Source organism: Passer domesticus, chromosome 7 (assembly GCF_036417665.1).
Source record: "Passer domesticus isolate bPasDom1 chromosome 7, bPasDom1.hap1, whole genome shotgun sequence".
Lineage (NCBI taxonomy): Eukaryota > Metazoa > Chordata > Aves > Passeriformes > Passeridae > Passer > Passer domesticus.
In genome coordinates this window covers 35,269,871-35,297,591 of record NC_087480.1, presented here as the reverse complement: position 1 = coordinate 35,297,591, position 27,721 = coordinate 35,269,871, and the positions used below count along the sequence as shown (strand labels likewise).

The window sequence follows — 27,721 nt, the reverse complement described above, 5'->3', positions numbered from 1 at the left end:
GGCCCTCCCAGCCTTGACTTCAGTGTCCTCCCGGTTCCTTTAAATAAGTTTCCCTTGTGCCTGGGGTGTGGGACCCTCAGGGCGAGGACAGGCCTTGCCCGTGGGGGTGCCTGAGCCCACCTGGACCTTGGACTGGGTGGTCACAGCTGGGATCGATACCCTGGAACCAGGACTGACATTCCTCCAGCTGGATTGAGGCCAGAACCAGCGACCTTTTTCTTTCTTTTTCCCTCTCTTTCTTTCTCTGTTTCTCTCTCTCTCCCTCTTTAATTAATCTCTTTCTCTCTCTCTTCCCTTTTCCCATACCCCTTTGTCCAAAACCCCACTGCTTCATCCCGAACCCACTATTTCTACAGCAGGTCAGGTACCAGCATACCAATTCCCCTGCCAAGTGTGTAGCTTACTGACAAAACTTTGATTACTCGCTGCCCCTCTGACTTCCGAACCTTTACCAACCCTGGGCGTTCCCTCACCCTTAACGCAGGGTTCCCCACATGTTTTTGGCGCCTCAGGAGCGCCGGGAGCGGGCGGCGATACCTGAGGGGGTGTGTGAAGGGGGGGGGGGGGGGGGGGCGAAGGCGGGAATCTGAGGGGAAGGAAGGGGGGGGGCGGCACGTGAGGCGCACGTGGGGAGCGCCCCCCCCCCCGCCTCATAGCCCCCACAAGGGGCGCGCGCCTCCCGCCCCGCCCCGCGGAGCCGCCTCCTCGGCCAATGGGCGGCGCCGCCGCTCCCCCCGCCCCCGCTGCGCCGTGACGTGCGCGAGCCCCGGGAAGAGGCGGCGGCGGCGCGCGCGGCGGGAGCGGCGGAGCGCGGAGCGGCGGCGGCGCGCGGAGGAGGCAGCGGCTCGGCCGCCCCTGAGGTGACGCTCCGCGGGCCGCCGAGGCACCGGCCGCGGGAACGTGTCCGCGCCGTCCCGCCCCGCCCCCGGGCAACGCGGCTCCCGCAGCCGCGCGGGGCTGGGGCTCGGCGGGGGCGTGCGGGGAGGTAGCGGGGCAGCGGCTGGCTCGGAGCCTCGGCAGCGCTTCGGGCAGCTCCCGGCCATGTCCTCAGGCTTCGCATAAAAAAACCTTTTCCTGCCGGTGGCGTTGCGGGTGAGCCGTGCAATGACCTTAACTTTGGTTTGTGGAGTGACCTTAACTTTGTTTTGGTGCCTCTCTGGTTCGCTACCGACGGTCCGGGTCTGCGAGGTGGGGCTGTGCCCGAGGGCCAAGAGTTTTCGAAGGAAAACTTTGGAGAGGTGAAAATCTTTGGGATAAGGTTGTTATCTAGCGTGATGGGTATTGGAGGCAGGGGCTTGGCATTAGGTGATCTTGAAGGTCCCTTCCAGCCTAAACCGTGCTGTTCCTCACCGAGCCTTTTGAAATGCAAAGATGAACTCCCTATAAAGCGTTGCTGTTCTCCCAAGGCATCTTCTGATTAATTACCAGTTTGTCCAAAGGGAGGGCGGGATTTCTGGTTTCAGAGTTCAAGGTTTCTGAGCCCTTTGCGAGTAAATCAGGTACCAGTGAATCAGGGAGTCTCTGCTAGGAATTCTGTTAATGGGTTTGTGGCACTCCAAACTTCATCTGCAGTTGTGGATGTCCTCAGAGCAGGGTGAAAGGAGTGTTTACTATTGTGAGGAGCGATTTCCTCTTGTGAGGGGGGTGGTGAACATCTTGGAGTTGTCCTGGCATTGTGTCTTGAATGTTTCGGTTCTAGTAGAGATGGGAGGGAAGGGCTGATCTCTCTTTAGGCTCTGATTTGTTGATAATTGCTTAGTTACTGTAATGCTGCACCTCTGTTCGTATGGGAACTAGACTAGGAAAATGTTTGTTTTCATAGATTTCCCCTAGCAGACTTCGTGTTTCGGCGTGAAAAAGGCTAAGTTAGCCTGAGTTATTAACTCTTTAAGTTAATTGTTTTAAAGATCATGCCACACATGACTTTTCCTTTCCCCCACCCCAAGATGGGTTATTTTTAACTCCTTCTGTTGAGCTTTCAGTTAGATACTGTAACTACTCTGCACCGGTGAGGAAGGAATGCCTTCCTAAGCCCTTGAAGAAGGTGAAAAGTGTCCTGAGACAAGAATTCTGGTCCTCTGAGCTAGAAAACTCACCCAGTTATTGATTTGTTGTTTGATGGTGGCTGGTTTTTCTCCCATGTGTTGTGTAGCCTGAAAAGAGAATAGGAGACTCTCCTACTGGAGGGACAAACACAGGAAGTTGAGTTCAGAAAAGCTCTGGTCATAGTTTTATTTCCCCTTTGCAGATGTGCCAGCCTCCTTATTCTGAGGTAGTCCATCCCTAATTTGTTTTTTCACCAGTTCCTGAGTTTTCCTGGCCTGCCTGTAACAGCTCATCTGTGCTGGTGCACGTATGCTGTTCACTAGCAGCTAAACACATCTGCTGCAGAGTTTGTGCCAAGATGAAAAAATATATCAAGCTTGAAAATGTGGTTACATGCATGCCTGTGAGATTTTCTGGAAAAAATCTGCAAATTATCCCTGGTTGTAGCTACATCGCCAAGAGATTCTTGAGATGAATTTTATGGAGAGTGTTCTGGGATAGCAGCTTGTGGCCAAATTAGGATCTCCTTGTCCACTTCTCATTAGCTGAAAATTCTGTTTCCAACCAGCATGGGGTGCTTCAGGTGTTCCCTGCTGGCAGCTCTGTCCCCAGCAGTGACCTTTGTCATTGGAACCGGTGCCGTTCAGACCTGATTCTCTTCCTGTTTTTCCCTGGTTTGCAAGGCAGCCTTGTCTGGCCAAGTAGAACGCAAGGATCCATTGAGGAAGCTGCTCCTGAGCAACAGCTGAGAACCTGACAAGGAAGGGGCTTGGCTCAGGTCAAATATTGCTGGTGATTCCACAAAGTAAACCTGCCACAGCTCGTGGAAGACAAGTCTTGATGTCCACCTGGCTGTCAGAAAGAATTGCAAGGGCTTATTGTCATTTTAAAGATTTTGCAAAAGCTTAAGTTATTTAAGTAGTTATAAGACCTGTAGGGAAAAGAGAGTGGTGTGGGGAGATGTTTTGTTTGCAGGAACAAGTTTGGCAGGGGAACTTACTTGGTTACTTTGTTCCTGTACTGCTTGTAGTAAGGGAAAGGAAGTGTGATCAACAGTAAATGACTAATTCAATGTGAATTTCCTCTATCCTTGCTCTGAATTCATAATGAAGGGAAGAAAGTCCAAATTTATGTGAGTATATTATTGAACAATAAATGAGGTTTTTGTCATTAATTATTTCTCTCTTTTTCTGATCTAGCTAGGTAACCATGGCAGGAGATGATTGTGTAAGGAAACGCCAGTCTGGCTCCACTGCAACCTCCAAGAACCCTGAGAATGAAGAAACACAGAGGAGACCTGAGAGCGAGAGGTCCTTTCAGAACTCAAGCAATGGTGAGACTCAGTGGCTCAGCACTGGTTGCATCTCTGGCATGTGATTTCCTTTGAGATGATGTTTCTACTCATGGCTGTGCCTCTTAGCTTCTTCATTCGTGTTTCTCTGTCTCTGAAGGGCTGAAGGTGGAGCTCCCTGTGTCCCAGCAGGTGTGGGTTGTTTGGGGTGCTGTCCTGCAGAGCTTTCCCTCAGGAGCTGTGCACTGCACTGCTTGCAGGAATGTAAAACAGTGATTAACTGGCACAGGAAGAAGAGATTCATTAGAGCTGTAAATGGTGCAAGTGCCTCCTGGCAACACTTTTGAGTAATCCTGGTTAATGCTTTTTCTGGGACTTCATCTCACTTCGTTTATGACCTTGAGTATGTGACTTCTCAAGATGGAAGAAAATGGTCTTTAACATGCCAGGCTAAGGTGCTGTGTCCACCTGACAGACAGGTGGAGGTAGGATGCACAGAGAATGATTCTCTGCTGCTCTGGGATTCTGTTCATGTCAGGACATAAACAGAATCCCTTTTATTCAGACTAAATCTTGGCTATCAGAAAACTGAACAATGCACAGTTGTGTCTGTTCATTTGTTTTGTGGTCACCTTAGAAGTTATGTGGTTTAAAGTTGGGTTTGTGGATGATCACTGCTGCCATGCCCTGTCCCTTGGGTGGCAGGGACAGTTGTCTGGCACTGTGAGTGGTTTTGCCTGTGACCCTCTGTATTTCCTGGTTTATGCTGTACCACATTCCAGCCCATGATAAGGAGGTTGGAGATGAAACTGCAGCTTGTTTCCTTTCTCTTTGTGAGATAGATTAAGCAAAAAGCTAAAGTAGGTTATCACAATGTGCTGTATGAGTACAAGATCCAAAATCCTGGTGCCAGTGACCCAAGGAGATAATTTTCACTGATATGCTTCTGGATATCACCACAATTTCAGTAGTACTTCTTTCAACTGAAATGGAAGCTGGAGCATGTTTAAGTTTAGGACAAGTCAGATTTCTTATTGAAAATAAAATGCATTGGAGAGAAAGCCATCCCACAAACTGCTTGGAGAACTGGGATTGTAAGATTTTGGTGGCACATAATTTTAATTGGATCAAATGGGACTGTATTAGAAAATTTTAGGGAGTTGGTGTCTACTGGAATGCAGTGATGCTGGGCTTGGGAGTAGAGTTCTACCAGGTTAACCTTTTCATGTGTGGAAACTCCTTAATTGTAATAAATGAAGGGTAAGTAATAAATAGAGCAGTGATAATTAGGACTTGATGGGTGGGTGTGTCTGTTTTTACAGGCCGTTCATTTTAACACCTCTGAGATGTGACAAAACCTCACTGCAGGTGAGATACTGTGAGTGTGTAGCAAACCAACATCCTGGGGTAGACCTCTTGAAAGTGTCCATGTGCCTGATGGGTTGGCTTGGAACAGTCCAGTGTGGTTTAAATCCCACAGAAACTGCAGTGAGGGACAGCAGGGAGGAATCCTGGTCAGCCAAGACTTGAGTGCATCTTACCTGCCAAGGTTGCTGCCAATTCAGCAGAGGTGTCACAAAGTGTTCCTTACCTCAGTGTTGGTGACAACAGGAATAACACAGAGAGGTAGGATGAATCTGATGCCTTGAGGCATGGGAGAAAGATGCATCCCTCTGGTCAGGAATTCCTCTGTGCAGGGGAGTTAAATCAGCAGCTCTGTGACCCGAAGGTTGAAGGTTTATGGAGCTGAAGTGTTCATGAGTTTCAGGCAGTGGCCTCTTCCTGTAGTTCAGGGTGCCCGTGTAACTAGGTAGGACTTTCCTGACTGAGGTGGGAGAATTTCTCAGAACAGGCTTAGATGTTTTTTCTCTTTCTTTTGTCCTGGCCATTCTCTCCTGAATAGCTGTTTCTAAGGCATTAGTGCTGATGTGCACAAAGGCAGTGTGAGGCTAATGATCTGCTGTCTGGCAACAGCTTTTTTGTATTGTGACAACTTAATGCTGGGTGTTTGTGAGGAATTCTAAATAAAATGCATGTTTGTTGCAGTCAAGGGATTCTAGCCAGGCCAAGAATATACAGAAGTAAATATGTAGCATGTTTGTAGCAGTTATAGCCATAGAAAAACTAAACCTTTAACATGATTACCCACCCTTGATCCTCTCTGATTATAGCAAACACAATCTGCTTTTTACAGTAAGAGCTGAGGTGTCGAGAGCCAACTGACTCGTTTCCAGAAGTGTGTGAACTTTCTACAGAAGCTTTTGGCTCCTTAATCCTTTCTTCATTAAAACTCAAATCCATTGGCTGATCTGAAGTTGCTTAGAGGAATAATTTTAATACATGTATTGGCTTTAGAGCTACAGTAGGTCTGACTCTTCCTTTTGTACAGTTGAGGTTATTCTTTTTTCTTGGTTCTGCAATGCTTCTGAAGACTGTCTCATTGTTTGGGTTCTAAGATTCAAATAGTTTTTACTCAGGTACACCCAGTTTTATAGAAGTGTGGAAATAATCATAACTTGGAGATTGCCAGATTTCTTCTGTGCCTTGATTTGTTTCTATCTTGTAATTATTCAGCCTGCAATTTCACTTTGACAGAGTAGCTGAACTTCAGTCTTATACATCATTTCTCTTCCCTGAATTAGCTCCACAGTTGTAATTAAACAACTAATTTGGTCCTGGCTTAGAGTCAGCAGATGATCTAGGTGGCAATAATCCCCTGTCAAAAGCCAGGCTTCCTTAATAAGATTAGTCTTATATGTTTTCAGCAGGAGATACGTAGAGAAATACAAAACTGCTCAGCCTAATGGGATATTGGTATCAGACTGTACCAGTCACCTGGAATGAGCATAACAAACTGCATGGACACGTCTTAAAAGGCTAGAGAGGACATGCATTGCACCTGAATGCCTCTAAAATGCTCAGCTAGTGAGTTCAGAGCAGTAAAAAGGTGGGTTTGGAGTCTGTTCTTGTTTGCCCAGATATCAGGCAAGGACTGGAAGTGTCTCTGGAGGCTGATCTGCAAACAATCTATGTGGCATATCTGTTTGGTGTGAGTAAGCCTGGCTGGTAATGCTGATCTTAGAAAGGGGCTGTTATCTTCCAGTGAGGTTACTATCGATCATCCCTGGTGCAAGAGTTCATGGTGATGCACAAATGTATGCCTGCAGAGGGATGGAGGAGGAGAGAGCTCTCCAAGGGGGAGCAATTTGGAAAGATTCAGCCTTTTCTGTATGACTCACAGCAATGAGTGTTCAGTGTTTCAACAGGCTGCTTCTTGTGGATTGAGCTGCTTGAATTGAGTATCTGGGATGTGTTTCTGAGAGATAGATCAAAAAGCTGTTTTGGCTAGGTGGATTCTGGTAATTTTAGGGGCTGTCATGTTTTGGAACCTGTGGTTTGGGTGTAGGCTGAGCAGTTTCTTGTGAAGAGCCTGTGGACATGGTAGCATAATGTAGAGAATACTGCTTTTCCTTCCTGCTAGTGAAGAGGCTGTTTGGGTTCCATGTCCTGCAGAACTGACTTTTTGAGCTAAATGGTTGCCCAGCAGTGCAGTGACCTATGGCCTGTGAATTCTTTAAACAGATCATCTGAGTCTAGTCATAACTTGCCTCTAATTGCTGAGTGGCCAAATAAATTACCATAAGTAAGAATAAGGGCTCATTAGCATCAAATTATTAATGTGTATTGTAGCAATATGGAACTCCTCCCCTATTTTCAGTAGCCCTGCACTAGATTTGCTTTAATATTGCTTTGCTTCTGATAAAATCTTCAGTGTTTTTGGAGAGGGAGCCTTTTAAATCCAGGTGACTGACAGTAATGAAGTCCTTCTGCCTGTGTTGCTTTAACCTCTTGAATGGGAAGTTGTCTTATCAAGAACTGACAAAGCTGGTTTTTTTTGGATCCCAATCTGCAGCCCCAACATCATGTGAATGATTCTCTGTTCTACCCATTTCAAATGTCACTTATCTGTAAAATGTACAAGAGTGGGTTGAAAAAGGGACATCAAGATCCTCTAGAAGAGGTACTTTGTCAGTCTTGTGAAATTTTAGTTGCTCAACTTCTCAACCATTAAGAAGCTTTCTCAATCTTCAGGTGATTTTTTTTATTGGCTTGGTTTTCAAAGAGAAACAAAGCTCACAATTAAATTGTTCAATATTTTTTTTTCTCTGACTTTTGAATCTGCTTGGAATTTGGTCTGTACAGAGAAATAACATTCTAAAAGGATCAAGCTCAAAACCAGTGGCCCTCTAAAGATCTTGTTAATGTCCTTGCTGGTGGGAAGGGAACCCAAGGCCACTAAATAAAAAACTTCTCCCTGTGAACAAAGCTCTTCCAAAGCAAGCCCTGCTTAAACCTCCTCTGAAATTGGCCACTATTTTATACTAGTCTTCAAGACAACTTTCTCATGACTTTAAATATATTTTCTGTTTTCTTAAGGCATAGCTCAACTTCTTTTAAATGCAAAGATGTGCTTCCTTGTATAGTGCAGCCTTGAGTCCATTTTTCTATAATGCTGTTGCAATCCCAAAGTGATACAGAGGAATCCAGGCTTCATCTGCAGGGTCAAAGGAAAGTGAAGATTTGGACTTCTCAGCAGTGCACATTTCCTTTTAGACTCAAAATCATGTGATGAATCTCTTCTCCAGTGACCTGACAGAACATAAGTGGTGTCTTGTGCAAGGGAAGTTGAGTGATTAAAGATGATGTGCTTTTTCTCTGGTATCTGCCTTGTGACACAGCTGGGTTTATGCGGTGATGCAATACAGCAGAATGGGTTGGTTTGGGATGAGTTTTTTTTTTTACAGAAGATTTTGTGTTGAGAAAGACAAGTTCACAGGTGAGTTTATTTTGTCATGTGAGTTGCTTAGACTGAAGCCATGGAGATCTTGATTTTGAAACCTATTAAAAGATGCTGGTTTTCTAATCTTTTCTGTGCATGCACACTAGTGTGAGGGCAATTAAAGTGACAGGAGAACACTTTAAATTGCAGTTCAGTAATTGCAGCATCAGCAGGTCAGAGATTGTCCTCATTTCTTGTACAAGCATTAAAGCTGGACATTTGGTATATGTAAAGCTATACCAAATTTGAAGGCCTTATAGTCTAAAGGAGTGTTTTTATTTCCAAAGTGAGCTATGCCTGGGTAGTTTTTAATGTAAGTTTTTAATGACTGAGGTTGCAAAGGCAAGATCTGACAGGAAATATATGGTCAAAGAACTGGTCATTTTATTTTTAGCTTATCTTTAAAAGGAGATAATGCAATTCCTTAAGTCCCATGTGTCCTATTCTCTTTGGCTGTTGTTGGGTGGCTTCAAGCAAACTTGATATTATCTTGGAGATTGGCAGCTGAGTAAGGGACACAAATTCTTAGTTTTTTGAAGGGAAAGGTTAGTTTTTCTTTGAGCTCAGCAGCTCTGTTCTGCTTTCAGGTCAGCACAAGGTGGTTCTTCCCATAGTAGTAATAGAAGGAGCAGGCCAGGAATACAATTGTGGAGTGGCACAGTGAAGGAGCAGAGCCCCTGAGAACATCTGAAGATGATACAGTTCTGCTACTTGTGGAACAACTTCACTTTTTTTTTTTTTAATTTATTGGAGGTGAACCTATTTGAGACCAACAAAGTGCATGAGCTGAGTTGGTAAAGGGCATCTTACATTCTTCTCAAATTGTTTTCCAAACTGCTGTTGTTCTGCAAATGTAACAGCACAATGAGCTTAAATGCTGAGGTGTTTGGTTGTTTTTATTTTTGTCTTGGAGGTGAGATGCTTAGCAACCAGGAGTTCTATTTTTGTAAAAAGGGATCTTGGAGGCAGCCAAAATCAATGGTGTTAAGCAGTTCCTTTGTTTGTTGTTACATCAGAAGTCTGCTAAGTGATAGGCAGTTGTTGCTGCTCTGTCCTTAAATCTACAGCTTCTGTAGCAGATGGGAAAAAACCAAAATTCCTGCAGACAAAAATCAAAATTCCTGGTTGATCAGTGGGAAGGGGAATTAATGCTAACAACTGATCATAGCTACGCTGAAGAGAAAGTTTCTTGTGGTGTTGTACTCTTTTCCAGTACTGGAATTGGAGCACCTCTGAAGCAGGCCTGCCTAAAATACTTAAAGCCAGTTGCTCAAACAGGCTGAGTGAGGCTCCTGAGCAGCACAGAAGCACTTCTGCTCTGAAAATGAAACTGCTTTGTGTTTAGAGGCTGTTCTCATACAAGGAGGTCACATTATGCCCTGTGGTAGTGCTCTCAGTCTGTTTTCTTGTCTCACAGCAGCACAACTTTGGCACCTCTACAGCAAATCTGGAATCTTATTAGGGAATCACTTCAGTACCTTCTTTTCTAAAAGTGTTAATGTTGTCTTAGAAACCCAACATGCAAGTTGTAATGCTGGCTGTGTGTAAGGTGGTGCTGTAGCTATAAATGCCAAAGGATAAGAAGGCAAGGTTTGCTGCTATCTTTTCACTCTGACTGGTATTTTAGGGGGATGGATGCTGCTGCTTCAACCTTGATTTTCCTTCATGTGCAAGACTCTCTGTTTTAAGTAACTTTATCTTCTGTGTTGTTGTTATTGGAGAAGTGAAACACCAGCTGGTGGTGGTCCTAAAACACAACTAGTCTGAAATGTCTGACCTATGGGTGTTGTTCCTCTTGATGTCACAGAGTTTTAATGTGAAAGAAAGGTGGCATTTGAAGCTTTACCTATTGGCCAATGGTGCGAGTAATGACAAAAGTCAGATTATATTGATGGCATGTTAAACCTGGCTGTTTACTTAAACAGTCAAACACATTAAGGAATACAGTCACACTGATATCTAGCACTTCTCCTGGGGGATAAAAGGAGTGGGAATTTTGAACACAGGATAACTGTCCACCTTGCCATTCAGCCTGTCTCAGAGCTGATCATGGTGTTTTACCAATAGCTGTGGCTGACTGCCTTGTCTGTTGGCAATGTAGAGGCCTCCAGACAAACCAAGCTTACGTCTGGTTAAGATAAAACCCTGATAAAAAATGAGGACACTTGGAAATGACCTTCTAAGGGTCATTCTGATTACTGCTTCAAGGCTAAATATGTTTAGAGACCTTGGAAAAAATTGCAGTTGCTGATGAAAAATAAAATCCAGCATGTTCTCAGCTGTTGGCTGCCTTACAGTGCTGTGATCCTAAAATACATGGTGACAGTTTATGTGACCTGAGTTTAGTGGGACCCTGTTAGAAGTCAGAAATGCTATTGAAAAATTGGTGTCTGAACTACTGTATGCTGTGCTTTTTGTGTTTTCAGACATACAACAAAAAATGTTGAATATTTGCTTTCCTTCCTTAGGCTGGGTTGATGTGGACCACGTGATAACGAGGAAAATGCAGCTCATAGCAGAAGCTGAGGTAAACACAATTCTTGCTTGTGCTGGGGAGCAGGACAATTGACCTGGAAGTCTTTTGCAGAGTCACTGGCCCTGGAACACAAATAGCCCTATTCAGTCCTAGATTGAGTGCAGTGACTTCTCCACAGCCCTCTTTCTCTCTCCCACTTAGCACAAGAGGGATAATCTTATGTAATGAGGTTCTGTCTTACTTGACCCAAATAGGTTGAAGTCCAAAGATAAGAATGAACTTTGAAACCTGTAAATAAAATGGAAATTGCCTTACCACTAACTTTTGGCAGTGTGATGATTAGCCAGCCTTGCTTGCATATTGAGCCTTTAAAATGCTCTGTGTCCTGCTATCCATTGAATAAAGGGCAGCATGGAGCTTGCACCCCACAGCTTCTGCTGCCCTGGCTGTGGAGATGACCTCCCTGAGCTTTGGTCTCATTCTTTTTGTCAGTGAGCAATATCCTCACAGAAAATAGCACTGGGTGTTTCTGGCACCATCTGCATCTGTGTGGGCTGCCTTTGTCTTAGATTATATTAAGGTGATTTATGCCCAAATTAAATGAAATTGGCTAATGATGAACTGCACCTCCTTGTTAACCATTGTTTTGTGGCTCCCGTGTTCTTCAGGGCAAATTGCCCTGCACTCTTGCATAATTGTATTGCAGAAAATTCCATGGTAAATCTGAAGTAATCTAATTGTGCCAGCTTGACATGAATAGTAGGGAGTGGATACGTAGAAGACAGAGAAAAACACCTTGCACCTTTGAGATATTTTCCTGTTTCACTCTTATTTTTGCCTTTTTCTCCCTACTTCTGTAGTTGGTGTGTCATTTATAACAGGTGTACCTAAGGTATATTTAAATAGCCTTTTGCAAAAGGTGTGCTGCTTTTTTTTGCTGAAACTCCTTAAATTCAGCCCTTCAGAGGGGTAGTCAGCTCAGAATTTTATTTTGGATGTTATCTTATCATGTTTATCCTTACTGAGAACAGCAGATCAAGCCTGGTAACTTTTCTACAGACAGAACTGTCATTGTTAATCACTGTGTTGGCAGTGGGTGTTTGCAGGAGAAGGCTTTCACTGTAAAGCACAAGTAGCTTTGGAAGTTCCAGGGAGCACTAGCTGGTTGCAAGGGGACAACTTGACCTTGGATTTCTTCTTCAGGAGTGTCTCTTGTTCCTTTTTTTTTTTTTTTTTTCAGGTCACCAGCTTTGAGACACAATTAATAGAAAAAGTTTTCTTGCCCACAAAGAGAATCCTAGAAAACCAATGGTGTTTTAATTGCTGAAGTTTGTCCCAAAACACAGGGAGTTCAGATTTTAAGGTTTGAGTAATTCAGCTTGCAGATTTGTTTCAGGTGCCTCAAAAAAAAACAACAAAGCACCCTACTGCAAAATACCTGAGAATTCCTGCAGTGCTGAGCCCTTTTGTTTTGGGAACCACTGAACAGAGGCTTGGATTGCAGTTTACTTTTTCTGTGATGGGTATCTAACTTCTAGGCAGATGCTTGACTTGTGAAAAGCCTGGTCAAGGTGGAAATGGGATTTGTAGGAGCTGGGAGTTACTCATGCATGGGAGGTCTTCAAGCATCTGCAGTCTAAAACTCCAGTCCTTTATTCATTCTAAAAGGAGCTGAGAATGGTGTGTTCTGTCACATGTCTGTGATAAAAATTACTAAATCTGTTAGAATGAGTGCCATTCTGGGGAACTGTTGCAACTTTAAAAGTAAAGGGTTACTTCCCTCAACTTTCTGACTTGCCATCAATTTTTTATTATTGGCCAGCTTCTGCTTTTGATGGCATAGCTTTCTTTCAAGGGTTTTTGGTTTGTAATTACAGTTAGTTGCAATTACTGTAGGGTCTGTACTCCAGTTTGTATTTGATTTAATCTATTAAGAACTCGTGCCCTTCTCTCCCAATCCAAACCTGCACATGTTGGAATAGCCCTGGAGGGCTGTGTTAGGAGGAGGCAATCTCAGCAGAGTGCCAGCCAAAGGGAAGAGGTACTTTAAGGAAATACCATCTGCTGAGGCCTCACTTGAGGAGAGATTAGGCTAAAAATGGGGAGACACTATTAAAATATATATCTATTTTTTGATGGGAATGAATAATGCTTTGTTTAGCATGGAAGTTTGAGAACTCCAACAGAAGTAGGAATTTCTATTTGACTTTTTTGTAGGGATATGTGCATGTGTGCTGTGAAATTAGGCTGTACCAGAGAGCACCAGCATTTTCTGCTACAGGTTATATTCACAAGTACTCAGTATTTGTTGTTTATATTTTTTCTCCTGTTTTTAAAGGAACAAGTTCATGTCTCTTGCAGAGACAATCCTCTGCTTCCCAGAAAGCAATATCTAAAAGTGGCCAGATCCTAAGAATTTTCTTAAGCACTGGGGAAGTTTATTTAGTCTATTCTGGAAGCTGACAAATAGGAGAAAAATGTTTTTTAAAGTTAAATATTAATCTGCTCCTTCTCCTACTGTACCTTCTGTTTCAAGATATCTCTCTGGATCTGACCACTATAAAATGAGAGGAATGTAGAGTTCTGATCCACTGTGACTTCAGGGTCTTCTGCTTGGATGTGGTCTCACTTCAGATTATTGTATTTTCTGCCAGAGAGTTAAACTTACTTGGCTGTTGTCACATTAAATAGGAGCATTTTGTAAGAATACATCATCTGTTCATGTGTTTTATAGGATCATGAAATAGTTTGGATTGGAAAGGACCTTAAAGATCATCCTGTTCCACCCCCTGCCATGGGCAGGGACACCTTCCACTACCCCAGGTAGCTCAGAGCCCCATCCCGCCTGGCTTTGAACACTTCCAGGGATCCAGGGGCAGCCACAGCTGCTCTAGGCACCCTGTGCCAGGGCCTGCCCACCCTCACAGGGAAGAATTCACTCCTAACATCTGATTTAAACTTACCCTCTGCCAGTTTGAAGCCATGGCCCCTTGTCCTGTCACTCCAGTTCCTCATGAAGAGTCCCTCTCTGACTTCCCTGGAGGTCCCCTTCAGACCCTGGCAGGTGCTGTGAGGTCTCCACACAACCCTTTCTTTTCCAGAAAGCTCCTTGAAAACAGGGTGTTTTTTTTTCCTTTTTGACTTCAAGATGAGAAAGTATATAGGAGTTAGAAATTCTGATCTGGGAAACATGTGTTTCTTGAGCAGCTGATCAGTAGGAAAAGCAGATGAAATGATGATATATAATTATCATGTAGGAAGACTTGCACCTCGAATCTGGAGGCAAACTGGAAAAATCCCAGGCAAAGGATGGTCAGACAAACATGGCTAGTAAACACTTGCATTAAGAAAACAAAACATCATATGCAATTAGATTTTAAATTTCTTGAAACTTGCCTTTTGCCTGTGCTGAAGGTGATGGCTGGCTGGCAGTGTTCAGGAGCTCAGGGTTGGCTCTCAGCTGTGCTTCCTCACTTGGCTCCATCACATTTAGTGTTTGAGGATTAAATGTTAAGGAACTAAATTCTCAGAACTCTGATAAACCTTCTAAAAGGCCAGATCAGTTCTGTGTTGAATCTCATGGAGAATATGAAGTTATTCCAGGTCCTCTGGCCTGAGGTGTGTGAACAGGCAGGACAAACCCCAGTCTTATCCAAGTAGCTCCAATTGTTGGTACATGGTACAGAAATGTTTTCTTGATGCCTTGCTCTGTCCTGCTCCAGGATAAAAATATTTTATGAAAATGTATCCAGCAAGTTAAGCAGTCTGCTGCTGTCTTTTTACTCTGTTAGCAACTGAAGCCAGCTTTCATGAAGGAGGTGGACAGTCACTTCACAGAGTTTGTGAACAGTTTGGTGGCAAAATCAGCACTCCTGGATTCCTCTTCTCCAGCCTCCCTTTTCCCAGCTTCCTGTGCAGAGAAGGAACTGCACAAAGCCAAGTAAGTTCCTTTTAAGCTGTTGCTATAACAAGGTTACGTTTCCTGGAAGCTTTATTTCCTTTTTTGTCTCAAATGTCAAACAAATATTTTTTGCAGGAATTCGAGGGCCCCTCCAGAACATGGGAAAATCTTTACTGCCAGGAGGTCCCTCTTGGAGTGAGTAACTTAACTTCATCAAAGTAATTTCATCAAATTCACTGAAAATACCCTTGATAGCAAACTAATGAGCCTTTGCTTTGAGGTACTTTCCCTGCCACCACCCACAGTCTTATGTTCAAATCCATGGGGATTAATCTGTTCAAGCTTCTCTCTTTCTAAAATATCTGTGCTACATCTTGCAAATACAAACCTTAATTACAGCCATCTCAGTAGCACTGGGATCATGGCTAATTATCCTTTGTCTGAGGATAAGCTGAGGAAGTGTCTGTGGCACCCCAGTTGTACCCTAACTCTGGTCTCTCCCTTAGTGAGCTGTTTGAAGTGAGTCACATCAGGACAATCTACCACATGTTCATCGCTCTTCTCATCGTCTTCATCCTCAGTACACTTCTAGTAGACTTCATTGATGAAGGGAGGTAAGAATGCCTTGGAAACACAGGGGTAAGGGCTGGGAATAGCTCTTCCAGAGTGCCAGATGCACATGAAACTGCAGAATGGTGCAGAAAGAAGGGGGTATCCTTCTTGGGGTGTTGCTGGAAGTGTGGGTTTCAATTTGGCATACTTAGAGTATGTACTGGAATTCCTGTTGGGAGGATATGACTATTCCAAATTGAAAAGCTGAATATTAGAAAAACTGTTAACTGATGTGTTACATGAGAATTGTGGCCACACAGTTCAGCCTAACGTGCTTAGTTCATCACGAGGCTGGCAAAAGGGAATGTGAAATGCTTTGGTTGAGTATCTTTAGTGGGACAGCAGCTTTCAGCTGCTTGTGTTGCTTGAAGAAGGACTCTGCTTAGAAAAACTTAAAATACTTCAGCAGTCCTTCCTCTGTTTAAAAATGACAGTTCTGGAACACTGTACTTGTACTCAAACAAAAATAGAACTTTGTTTTTCCTGGGGAAAAAAATCTCAAGGATGTTGGCAGAGCCTCTGCTAAGATAGTGCTTTGCAGGTAGCCAGTTGTGAATAAGATTGTGAAAGACTGCTTTCCTCACTTGTTGCTTAAATAGTGTTTTGGCAAGCTGTATCTCATGTATACAAGAAGGATTACATGTTTATCTTGCTGATTATCTGCTCTTCAGTGTACAAAACCAGAGCTGTATCCTGACTATAATTATTGTCCCTTTAGTCTGGGTGTAAGAACAGGCTTGTGTGCTACTGAATATTGTTTAGCTGATCCTGACTTACTAGTGTATGGACATTGGGGGAGATTGGGTATTTACCTTAAAATCATCTAGGGCTGGCTGCCCTGATTACTTTAAAAGTAATATCTATGGTTTTAGCTATATCTGATAATTTGGATCTACTTTGCAATTGAGCCTCCACCTCAAGAAGGAATAACTTGTGTTGGTGTCTTCTGTACTGTCATCTTCTCTGGTCTTAGTTTAGAAGAGCTGCTTATTGTAGGAGTAAGCTCTGATAAGTGTGAGAGGTAAAGTTGATCAGCCTTATGTTTATGTCTTTATGTTTTAAGCTTGATTAAACACCTGGTGCACACCACTTGGTCTTATTTGGACTGACCTTCTAATGACCCTGAGCCTTTTGGATAACTTCTAAACTGAATCCATGTGGAATGCCCACAGAAAAGGGTTAAACTAAGTTTGAGTGCTGGATGTTAAAACACCCCATGCCTATAGAGGCAGAGGAAGAGCCTCTTTAAGCTTAAACCCCTGGGAAGAACTGAGTTTCAGTGGAGTAGTGATGATGTCCTGGGAGTGTTCCCCAAAAGCTCTCCTGGACCCTCATCCAGCAGTGGATTGTTCAGTCACGTGCCTGTTCTTAGGAGGGATGAGCTTGAGCCTACTCCTAAAGCACAAGCTGATCTTAGAGATGTGCTTAAGCCCTGTGGGATTTGAAGATAAGCTGTGCCTGCCAACACTATCAGCACATCAGTCCTTCTCTTAGTTTCTGGGATACTTGAGTGTGGCCCCTTGAAGCTGCCACAGACAGCCCTGAGCTGAAATTGCCACGGTCACTTCTATCCAGACTGTCAAACAGTTATAATCTGGAACCTTTGTGGTTTGTAGCCACTTAGTAGAGTAGAAGTATTTCTAATCAAAGAATGGATGCTCTAAAATTCTTTCCTTGTGCCTTCTAGGCTGGTCCTTGGATTTGATCTCCTGGTCTTTGTTTTTGGAAAGTTCCCAGTTGTCTTCTGTACTTGGCTGTGCATGTTCAGTGCCACGGTAGTTGTTCCATACAACCTTTTTGTGTGGTGGGCCCAAGGCTATTCCAGTTCCTCCCATCGTGCAATCCACTCTTTCTTCTATGGGATGCTGTTCACACTCTTCCAAATAGCTGGCCTTGGGTTTGGACCAACCTATGTTGCTGTAGCCTATGCCCTGCCTCCAGCCTCCCGCTTCATTGTAATCCTGGAACAGGTAAGACCCTACCCTGCATCCTCTGGATCCTAGGATACATTGAACTGCATTTCATTTTCAAAGTGGAAAGGGTCCTTTTTCCTAAAGGAGTCAAATGTTGTTTTTATTAATTAGATTAAGCCGAGGCTGTGAATGCAGCATCTCTGAGACTTGAGGACAGTTACATGCAGCAAATCTAATAAGAAAGAGTAGAGAATAAACTTAATTTTGACCTGGAAACCACTCATGGGTTTTTACCCAGTATTTAAGATTTTACTGAAATTCCATTTGTTTCTGGTTGTCTTGTGGATGCTTAAGTGTTTAAAGCCAATTTTAAGAACATGTTGTGCCATAGTCCACAAGGAAGCTGTAATGTTCCTCTTTAAAAGACAAAACCCAAAAAAGCAAGTACATGGTCAAGAAGTGGTTCCTGTTGGCATTTCTGTTCTCAAGAAGCAAGTGTCTTGGCTCTGTAATCAGGACTTGTTTGGAAGTGGATTTTTTTTTTTTTTGTGGCAGGGAGCAGAAAAGTGCAGGAATGGAAGTTGGTCAGTCCATCAGGTTAAAACAAGGATGGTCAGGGATGACTTTTAAGAGCTAACTTTGGACTGGCCCTACTTTTGGTTCTTCAGTATTAAAACAAAGTTAAAATAAAAATCTGCTTGACAGCTGTGGACTGTTTATGTGGGGCACCACCTTATACCCAGGTAGTGATACTTGCAGTACAACACATGTAACTTCAAGAAGACACCTAGACTTTGAAACATCCTGGCCTGCTGAAATGGAGAGGGGTTTCCCTTCAGTTTTAAGTTCATGTTAGCTGACTAGTGCCTTGCTGGTGTTATTCAGAGTCCTTGTGTGTGTGGTGGTCCTGCAAGTGTAGATGAGATGTGTTTTGGCTCTCCTGAGCTGTAGTTGCTGCATGTTTCCCTTTGCAGAGTTTGGAATTCATGTCAGTAAACAGGCTGGTGGGCAGAGGAAGAGCCCTTTCCTTGTAAAAGGGCTAAATAGGAAAGAAACCAAGATGCTGAAGGTGTTGCTGTAAAATGCTTGATCCAGTCTTCACTGGAAGGTTGCGAAAATGGGAGCACTGAGCTGTTCTTCTCTTGGCCTTTCAGGTTCGTCTTGTTATGAAGGCTCATTCCTTCATCCGGGAGAACATGCCCAGAGTCCTGTCCTCAGTGAAGGACAAATCTGGTGAGTAACTTGCCCTGCTTCATTTTACATAGCCAGCTCTAGCTTTCCTTCCATTGCTTTGAGCTGCTTTCATGAGCTGGAGAGGTGGGATTTGAAGTGGTGACTTTGGATGGGGAGGTCGAAGGTTTTGCATCATAATTTCAGCCTGAACCATTTCATTTTTATTCAGATATATTAGACAACAGACTAAACTGTTGTTCAGGTCTGAGTCCTCCCTGGATCTTAAGTCTTTATTCTCCAGGATTCCATATTTCTGCTTTTAGGAGAAAAACGTGTCTAGATGTTGCCTGCAGACCTCCAGCTCAGTGCTGTAGCTGAAGTGACAGCAATAATAGAATAAAAGGCCTTTTAAGCAAGGCATGCTAGAGCTGACTGAACTGAGCCCACATGTGATAGGAAAGAAAATGTGATACCAAGGTGTTAGCAGATAGTTGGTTACCCTCACTTGCTAACTGTCCTTCATGCACACCATCTGAAAGGTCAAATTTGTTTTATTCTCTGCAAATCCCATACTTTTAGTTCCAGGCTGAGGTTTCTGAAGTGAGAAGGGTTCTGTTTATTGAGAGGGTACTGGGGAAACTGAACTGTCAGTAAAAAAATTGCTTTTGTTTTGTATTTCCTTCTCTTCCCAGGCACAGTACATATTCCCAGAATTTCTCAGTACCTGTACTTCCTCTTTGCTCCCACCCTCATCTACAGAGACAACTATCCCAGGTAATGTGAGCAACAACAGAGCACTAAAGCAGTCTGAAATCTGAAGCCAACATTAAGCACCTCTGGGTGTGATCAATTTAGGAGTTAGAGCTTTCAGAAAGATGTGGTTAAACTGGCAAGGGCAGGACTTGCTTATGGAGTTCTGCTTTTGTTTATTAGGGAAACTCACTTGCAGTTGAACTAATTAAGAACGTGCTACAGATTATATAGTGATGGACAGTTCCTGCAATAGGAACCTGTGTGTTTTATGTGGTGCTAATAAGCAGCTGTGTCTCTGAGGCTGAAGCCTTTATGAGTGGGAACTCCCAAACTCTTCTGTTCATTGCTGGGTGGCACTTAGGCTGTGTGAAGTCAGCAGTTCTTCATAAAACTGTCTGCAGATCCCCACCTCCTACAGAACTGTACAGTGCTGCCTTCCAGATACCTTCCCATTTAAGGAATTGCTGGAGTCCTGCTGTAGTTGAAAGTGAGGAACCAGCAATTTGGGCAGACATCCCTTGGATGTCAGGAGATTAAGAATTCTGGAATTCAGAAGCCTTTTTTTTCAGAGAATACGTCAGTAAAATTGTAAAATCCTTCATGTAATTGAAGGGAGGGGTTTGCTCCTTTGAGGTCCTATTTAGCTCTGATATCCTGTTCTTTTTCCTAGGAATCCCACAATAAGATGGGGCTATGTAGCTACCAAGTTTGCACAGGTGAGTGGTGCAGCTTTCTGCAGAGTACACTCTTGGACATCATCTAAGATGTGTTGCTCAACAGCTCTTTGGCATTAAATCACTCTACTTGGCATGGCCTTACCAATAAAGAATACTTTTCAGTGACTAACAAACAGTGATATTGCTGCACTAATGGTTGTGCCAAAGAAAAAAAAATTAAAATCTTTGCTTAAGCAAGCCTCCAGATAAAAAAACCTCTGTGTATGTGAGAGCAATACCCATGCCCTCTTTATTCACCCTGATTGTAGTGCAGGGGCACAGTTTCAAAAAGCAATTTTGAAATAATGAGGCCTGGAGTCCAAACCCCCAGTGCTTATTTGAGTTCAAGATTGACTGGTTTTTCACATTTGTGGCTGTGCTTCAGTAGCTTCTTGTGGATGTGTTTCCAAGTAATGGATTTGTGTGACTGAAACCTTTGCTATCACACAATGCATTTATGGTCTAAAGAGCAAAACAATTTTTAAAAAAAGGGCAGCATGAACAGGCCTTTGGCTGCTTGCTGTTGGACAAAGAGGATGACAAGAGGACACACCTGCCTTACATCAGAGTATTTCAACAGTGACTGGCATTTTGACCTCAACATCCACAACATCAGTTCATGAGCCAGAGAAAGCCTGAGGTGCTTTGGCCTGTAAATGTCAACTTTGGAATAAAATCAAAATAAGCTTTAATATTAGATTTAACTACAGTAAGTATTTTTCAATTATTTCTGCCCTTATATTGGATGTAGATCAAGGGTACTTTTCCCACTTTGGCAGTGGCATGGATTTTTTGTGTCAAAACGTGTGAGTTGATAGGACTGGGAAAAACTGACAGCTGCTGTAGTAGAAAAGAGTAGTTGATTTTGCTGCTGGCTGTTCAGCATGCTCTGGGGATTGCTGTGGCTTTCTTTCTGCCTGGATCCCTAGGGAGGTTTATTGGCAGCAATGTAAAATAAATTATTTTGGCTTGTGTTGGCAGCTGCTGTTCTCTCCTGGAGCTGGCAAGTGGTGATGTGTTAATTGTGTGTTCCTGTTACAAAGTCAGGTTTTGGGGTATTTTTGTTCCAGGTGCTTGGCTCACTTTTCTATGCTTACTACATCTTTGTGAGACTCTGCATTCCTCAGTTTCGCAACAGTAGTCAGGAAACCTTCAACCTTCGAGGGCTGGTCCTCTGTATCTTCAACTCCATCCTGCCAGGTAAGGCCCAGATCCCTGAGTGACTCTCATCTTTGTGGAAGGGAGAAGTGCTTCATTTGAGATGCATTCATGACAGGCAGAGATCAATAAGATCTTGTGGGCACACTGCAGCATTAAGGAGTAAAACTTCAAAATCAGCAATACAAAATAAAAGCTGGGTTTGAAATTCACTGTCTTCAAGTTGCAGGCTCTGGGGCAGCCTTGCTGTTGCCCTCTGGGTTGAGCAGGGCCTGGTGTGGTGAGAAACTGAAATACTGTTGTGCTACTTGTACAAAAGAGTGGAGCTTATCTGTGTCAGTGCCTATAAGAACAGCTTTTGACTGTGTTAGGTGGTCTTGTTTGTGTGAGAGAAATCACTACCAAACTGGTGTGGCTGTCCCTTGTTTCCAGGTGTCCTGATTCTCTTCCTGGTGTTCTTTGCATTCCTTCACTGTTGGCTCAACGCGTTTGCCGAGATGCTGCGCTTCGCAGACAGGATGTTCTACAAGGTGAGGAGCAGGAGCTGTACTTGGTAAAGCTTCTGAAAGTCATTGTCACAATGAAAAAAAAAAAAAAGAGGAGGAAACTGAAGATTGTTTTACCAAACAAAGCAGCCGTGGGATTTTGCTTGGTTTATGCTGTTAAGGCTGAAGTTTGTTGCTGTGCTGTAGAACAGATTTGGTTTCTGCTTGGCAGTCTGAGTTGCTTTAAGGTGATGAAACACCCTGTGCACAAACAGAAGCATCCAACAGACCTACCCCATAGCTCCATTAGCCCTCTTTTTGTTCTTTTGTCACATCAGCCACCGCAGTTTGGGGGAAAACAGACCTTGATACTCCAAGTAGAATGTTGGAAGTGTGATAGAAAGCTTGGTCAAATTGTTGTGCTAGCTTAGTATTATTTTGTTTAATATTTTTCAGTTTGATATCCTAGAAAAGCCCTCTATGAATAGTTAATTAGATTTATAGTCTTTCCATTGTGCTTTCAGGACTGGTGGAATTCCACATCCTATGCAAACTACTACAGAACCTGGAATGTGGTGGTACATGACTGGCTCTATTACTATGCCTACAGGGACTTCCTTTGGGTGAGTAACAAGCAGATTTATTCTTTTGTTAATTAAACATTCAACTACTGGGCAAAACATTTGCCAAGATGCAGCATCCCTGTCTGTTTAGAAGCATAAAAATGTTTCATGTCAGCTGTTGTGGGGAGCCACGGTGCTTTTAGAGAGATCCATTGCTCATTTCCAAGTCCTTAATGTGTGCAAAACATGGGGCTGAGATGTAGGAATGCAGAGACTGCCTTAGCAGTCAGAACTCATGTTGCAGTGTTTCCATGAGCTGTGGTAGGTATTTAATGAGTGGGTTCAGCACAAATGCTAACGCAGGGAACCTGAAGAGAAACACCTAAACCCCAGGGTGCTCTGCAAGGTACTTAGCATTTCACACGTGCCTCTTGGCTGGAGGAGAACCTTCTTAGCTCAGGGAAGAAAATTCACTGCGTTGCAACAACCAAACAAAAACCACAGTAGAGTAGCTCCTAATACTTGGCATTCTTGTCTCTCCCAGTTTTTTGGGAAGAAGTTCAGAGCAGCAGCCATGCTGTCTGTCTTCACCGTGTCAGCTGCTGTGCACGAGTATGTCCTCAGCATCTGCTTTGGCTTCTTCTATCCAGTTCTCTTCTGCCTGTTTACATGCTTTGGAGGTAAGCTCCAAGGAAGAGAGTGTGGGAGTGGCTCTGGGGTTTGTGGCTTTTTTTAGAGAAGCATGCTTGTTCTTTTGATAATGATAATGCTGTTCCCTCAGCACTAACACACAGTATTGTTGCCCAAAGGTTGCAATTGTGAGTGCAAGCTTTGTGAATGGATTTTTGCAGCTCAGGAGATACACACCTATATACACACAGAGGATTTGGAAGCTTGGGGCTTAGATGATCAAGGTCTTTGTGGTGAGGAAGAGAGATCTGTGTGATACACTGCTGTTCCTGTGACACTGCACAGAGTTTAACAGCACTGCTTCCTCTTTGCCAAACTGTAGTTGAATTGCTGTGTGTCAGCAGCTTGTCAGTCTTCCTCTATTCACAGTATAAGGAAACTAATAGTTCACTACTGCAGTGAGGATGAGTGTGGGAAATACATTTATGATGGCATGAATTATATCTGTATTGTCTCACCCTTCTCATGAGACTGAAGATGGAATAAAAGTTTTTAAAACACTTCTGTTAGCCAATTCTAGGTCAAAAAAGAGTATTATCTAACAGAAGAGCCCATTTAGAAGTCAGAGCTCTTGCATTTCCTTTTGTGTTTTGAGTTAGAGGGCTCCAATAAACTCTAAGCCACCTCTGCCATGCCTTGGTGACCAGTGTAACTCAAAAAATGTTGATTCCCCAGAGGCACACAGCTTGTTGGCAAACTTACTGGAAGTAAATGTGAGAATCAGCTCAGAGTATTTGCTCTATTGCCAAGCATAATCAGATTTTCATGCAATAGTCTTGTTGCTCTAGAGATGAAGTGAAAGGAGGGGAAGATCCAGTGAAATCAGTTGATCTTTGATTCTTGAATCTTAAGTTTGTTCCACAATAATGCTTCTCATTCCTCCCCTTTTCAGTGGTCTTCAACTTCACCCTGAATGACCGTCGGAAAGGGCCCTTCTGGAACGTGATCATGTGGACTTCCCTCTTCCTGGGCCAAGGGGTCATCATCTGCCTCTACAGCCAGGAGTGGTACGCCCGCCAGTACTGCCCCACGGAAAATGTGAGTGCCTGGCTATCCCTGGGATAACCATGTGGGACTGCCTGTCCTTGTCCTTGCTGTGCAGGAAGAGTGCAAGTTAAAGGGCATGAACCTTTCTGGCAGTGTGTTATATCCATTCCTTAGAGTTATTTAGCCTAGAGGCTGCCTAACTGAAGTGTGTTCAGCAGTGCATCTTCTGTGCTTGGTAGGATTTCACTGCTTGAAACTGAGGGTGGTGTTACCCCATTTCTGAGGGTATGCTAGACCTTATTTAGGCTGTAGCAATGGAACTGCAGCACTTGGCCAGCAAAGCCAAACTTCTGTAGAAGGCCCACAAAAACTGGGCCTGCTGTGCCTCTCCCAGGCTAGAGTGGGTGGTGGTGAGAAGTGGTTACCTGTAGATAGTTTGGGGTTTAGGTAGTGTTTTCTCTAACTCATTTTCTTGGTACCGGGTTCTGTTCTAGACAAAATTTCCTGCTGTCCCAGTTGATTTCAGTTTTAAGCAAAGGTGTCCTTTGGCAGCCTCTATTTTAAGTTTGATTCTCCTCAAGAGTTTGCCATCATGAATTACTTGGTCTCTTGATAGAACAGGCTGCTAGGCACAGTGTTTACCTGATGTAACAGAACTTGTGGCTGTACTTACAGTTCCAGGCACTGCTTAGTGAAGGCAAGAATAGGGTTGTAGGGTGCAGAAATGTCATTTGATCTTTCCTGTTAGAGAAGTTTGATTGCAGCAGCTTGAACCACAGTTGGTGCTGTTGGCTTGTGACTAATTTACTGCCTCTCCCATGTTTTGCAGCCCACATTCCTGGACTATTTAAAGCCACGCTCGTGGTCCTGTCATGTGAAGATGTGAAAATGGGGTGCTCTGGCCATGACATCACAGAAAAACAGAGGTGTCCTCCAAGTATTTGGACCAATAATCTTAACTTACTACAGACTTTTTCTAAGGGAAGTTGGGCCTCCTCATTATTGGGGAGAAACTGTAATTTTTTTTAAGCATTGCTGGAGCAAACCAGTTGACCTGGATTGCAACAGACTTCAAAGGCAGCATCTGTAACATGCTGTCCCACTTTGAGCCATTTCCATGCCAGTAACACATTGAGCTGAAGGTGGAGTCTACTGGAATCCTACTCATCCAGGGATCCCCCAAGTTGCTGCTTTTCTGGACAAGAGGCAAGCTAGTCAGATTTGCTGGTAGCTCATTGTTGGTATCCGTCCATCTTTCTTAGCCATCGTTTGCAATTTTTTTTCTCCTTTTTGGTAATGGGATGTCTACAAAACTTCTGTTCTTCATGATCCTTCCTGCCACTGTGACATGGACAAGTGGCAGAGCAACAGGGTGCTTGCCTCCTTGCTCTGAAGATGGGCAGAGTTTTCCTGGCTGGCTTCAAACTGCATCCTGTATGCCAACAGAGATAAAATGGGCAGAGGAAGAGGGATTGTGACCATGCTGAGTCAGGATCAGAAGCAGGGCATGGTGTGTGCAGTCTTTATATGACTTTTTACACCAAAAATTTGTTTCTCTGTATTCTTTTAGTTCCCAATGCCTTACAGCATTTTTGTTCTCTGAAGGCCCTTGTGACTTGAGGAGTACTTTTTCTTGCTGTTCCTTTCTCCTGTTCTAGGTAATCAGTTCTTTTAACATGATTAACTTGTAAAGGAGCTTTTGCTTTAATTTGGCAGGTGCTTTAAGGTACACAGGTTCTTAAGGGTTTCTTTACTAAGAAAAACTTGAAATAATATGGCCAAACTGTAAGAAAGTGGGATCAACTTTACAGGTACAGAGCATGATCTTCTTTGAAATGGCCACGTGCAGTTCAATGTGCCAGCACACCTTGCCCATGTGTATTGGAGAAGCTTTTAATGCTGCTGGGGAAAGAGCATTGGCCCAGAGCTGCTTTGTCACCTGCCTGTGTGTGCCCTGGCATCAGAGGGGGCTTTAGGTGGAGATCAGCCTCCTGGGTACTGCCCTCTTGGTGAGAGGTAGGACATCCTCCCACACACACCAACAAAGGCAGGCCCTGTGTGAATTTGGTGTTTCCATAGCAATGAACCAGTCAGAGCTCCTTCAGGTGCTAAACAGAACAGGGACCTTGCAGAATGTCTGGGTACAGATCACTCCAGCTTTACTGGAACTGGAGCTCCCATTATTGAGACAGGGTCACCTGATGGACATACCTTAGCCCTGGTGAAAAGGGCCACCTGACAGAGATACCAGAACTTTGGTGGCAAAGATGTTAGAACTACTCAAATGTTATCAGAAACTGCCAATGGAGAGCAGCATATCCTTACTACCTACAGCCCTGGGTACTTCATACCAGCACTATTGGGACCATTGATGGGCTTGTCTCCCAAGCCACTTCAGACTCTCCTTTGGGCTTCTGCTTTCACTGACCTCAGTCAGAAGTAATTTCATTAATCCTAGGGAGTACTTCAACTCCTCCCAGTCTTCAGTAAGAAGGAATTATGCTCTTGAGAAAGAACATTGTACCAGGTCAAATTTGCCAAATAGTGTTTCTGTGTGAGGTTCTCCTCTTACAACACCTTCTGCTAAAAATTGTTTGATGAAACTGTTGAAGTAATTTCAGAGGAACTATATGCTCAAATTTGGCAGTATTCATATATCAAATCCTGAGAATTAAATGGATTACTTTATCATCATTCAGATTGAGTAATCTGAAATCTTTCACCATACCTTTTGTGGGAGGAGAGAATTAAAGTTCTGGAACAACTAGGATTCCTATTGAAAAAAACAGTCAAAAATACAAAAAAACCACCCTTTGGCCAAACAGCTTTGTCACCTCCTTAGCACAGGATGAGATTCAGTCCAATTCTTTTTTGTTTGGTGCTCAAAACACTTACAGAGGTAACTGCACTCAGAGAGGGTGGGATGGATTAGGGACTTGGTTTGCTATCTTGAAACCCATGGCAGGTCTTGATACAGTTTCAGTGTTTTCAAAAAGACACCAAAGGATGGCACTTTGTGCCTTGTTTTGGTGTTTCCCTCACACCTGGCACTGTCATGTGCCCAGAAGGAATATCAGCATTTACTGTGTCAGCATCATCACTGTTTGAAACCTGAGGGCTTGAGCATCTGGCAAGCTCAAGGCAACCAGAAAGGGATGCTCAGCTGTTGGAACTAGTCTTAGTTTTTAACAAGTTGAGGTTTTCAGCCTTGTAGATCAAGGCATCTGGCAACTGTGCTGTCAGGGCATTAACAATTTGGATTACTTTCACTTTTGTGGGTTTTTTAATTTGCTTTTGAATGTGGGCTTATTTTCATTTTTCTCAAGAGTGCTGGAGGGGAAATACTAAGTCTTTTGCATGTTGCTTATTTAATTAAAAGTCAATTACACCACATTTGAGTTTCTTAGACTGCAAGTGCCAGAGCAGTGCAATGTTCTGGTCAGTGGTGAGGATGTGAAGGTTCCCAACCTGCCCGTTACAAGCTCTTAATATAATGTAATGTATTATATACTGTTTTCTGTGGTTCTTTCCAACACAAGAACTGTGCAGCTTGCTTCCATGGTAACTCCCTGAGCTGTGAGGGGGGAAGCCTCCAGCTTTGGAATGGCAGCCAGTACAGCTGCAGCTTCTTGCTCAACAACTGCATGAAAATCAGTGTTACTCCATCAAAATGTGTCCTGGGGTTTTCATGCAGAAAACTTGTTTCTGGGCAGGCCAAAGCTCTGTGGAGTCCTCATGCCTCATCTGTCCTTCCTGTTGGGGTGTGGGGGTGAAGCAGGCCTGGGTCTGAGCTGTAAGCTCGGTGCTCTCCTGTGACAGCTGAGTACAGTGTGTGCTGTGGGGGGAGCTGGAGCAATTCCTGCTGGATTGGTTCAGATATTCCATGGATTGCACCTGCCCTACCTGCTGGAGGCAAACAACTGGTTCAGCTCCTGCTTCTGAATGCAGATGTGCCAGAGGGACAGAAGATTCCAGGAGTTCCTGTGCTCTGCAGCATCAGACCCAGCTCCCCAGAGACCTCCCAGCCAGCTCCTTCTCCAGGTGCCCCCAGCCATGGTGGCCTGTCCCTGGCTGCTTCAGGGGACACCCCAGCCACAGTGGCCCAGCCCTGGCTGTG

The 27,721-nt window shown here is 43.8% G+C and overlaps 1 protein-coding gene and 1 long non-coding RNA gene across 3 annotated transcripts; one reads left to right on the top strand and one right to left on the bottom strand.

The window, feature by feature from the left end:
• Window positions 1–723: 723 nt before the first annotated feature.
• Window positions 724–27,112, top strand: SOAT1 (sterol O-acyltransferase 1). Of its 2 annotated transcripts, none has more exons than XM_064427679.1 (16): window positions 724–860; window positions 3,246–3,379; window positions 10,646–10,704; window positions 14,445–14,593; window positions 14,690–14,749; window positions 15,061–15,168; window positions 16,854–17,136; window positions 18,234–18,312; window positions 18,945–19,026; window positions 19,676–19,721; window positions 20,792–20,921; window positions 21,312–21,409; window positions 21,889–21,987; window positions 22,472–22,607; window positions 23,510–23,655; window positions 24,434–27,112. In XM_064427679.1, the coding sequence occupies exons 2-16, from the start codon at window positions 3,256–3,258 to the stop codon at window positions 24,488–24,490; spliced, it is 1,656 nt and encodes a 551-aa protein (XP_064283749.1). In that variant the 5' UTR covers window positions 724–860; window positions 3,246–3,255; the 3' UTR covers window positions 24,491–27,112. The 2 variants fall into 2 exon arrangements, with proteins under 2 accessions (XP_064283749.1, XP_064283750.1); XM_064427680.1 differs by lacking the exon at window positions 724–860 and adding an exon at window positions 941–1,092.
• LOC135304834 (uncharacterized) lies at window positions 8,880–14,449 on the bottom strand. The gene is made up of 2 exons (XR_010366054.1): window positions 13,617–14,449; window positions 8,880–10,775 (listed from the first exon to the last, which is right to left on the bottom strand). It is a non-coding gene; the product is annotated as an uncharacterized LOC135304834 (long non-coding RNA).
• Window positions 27,113–27,721: the final 609 nt, after the last annotated feature.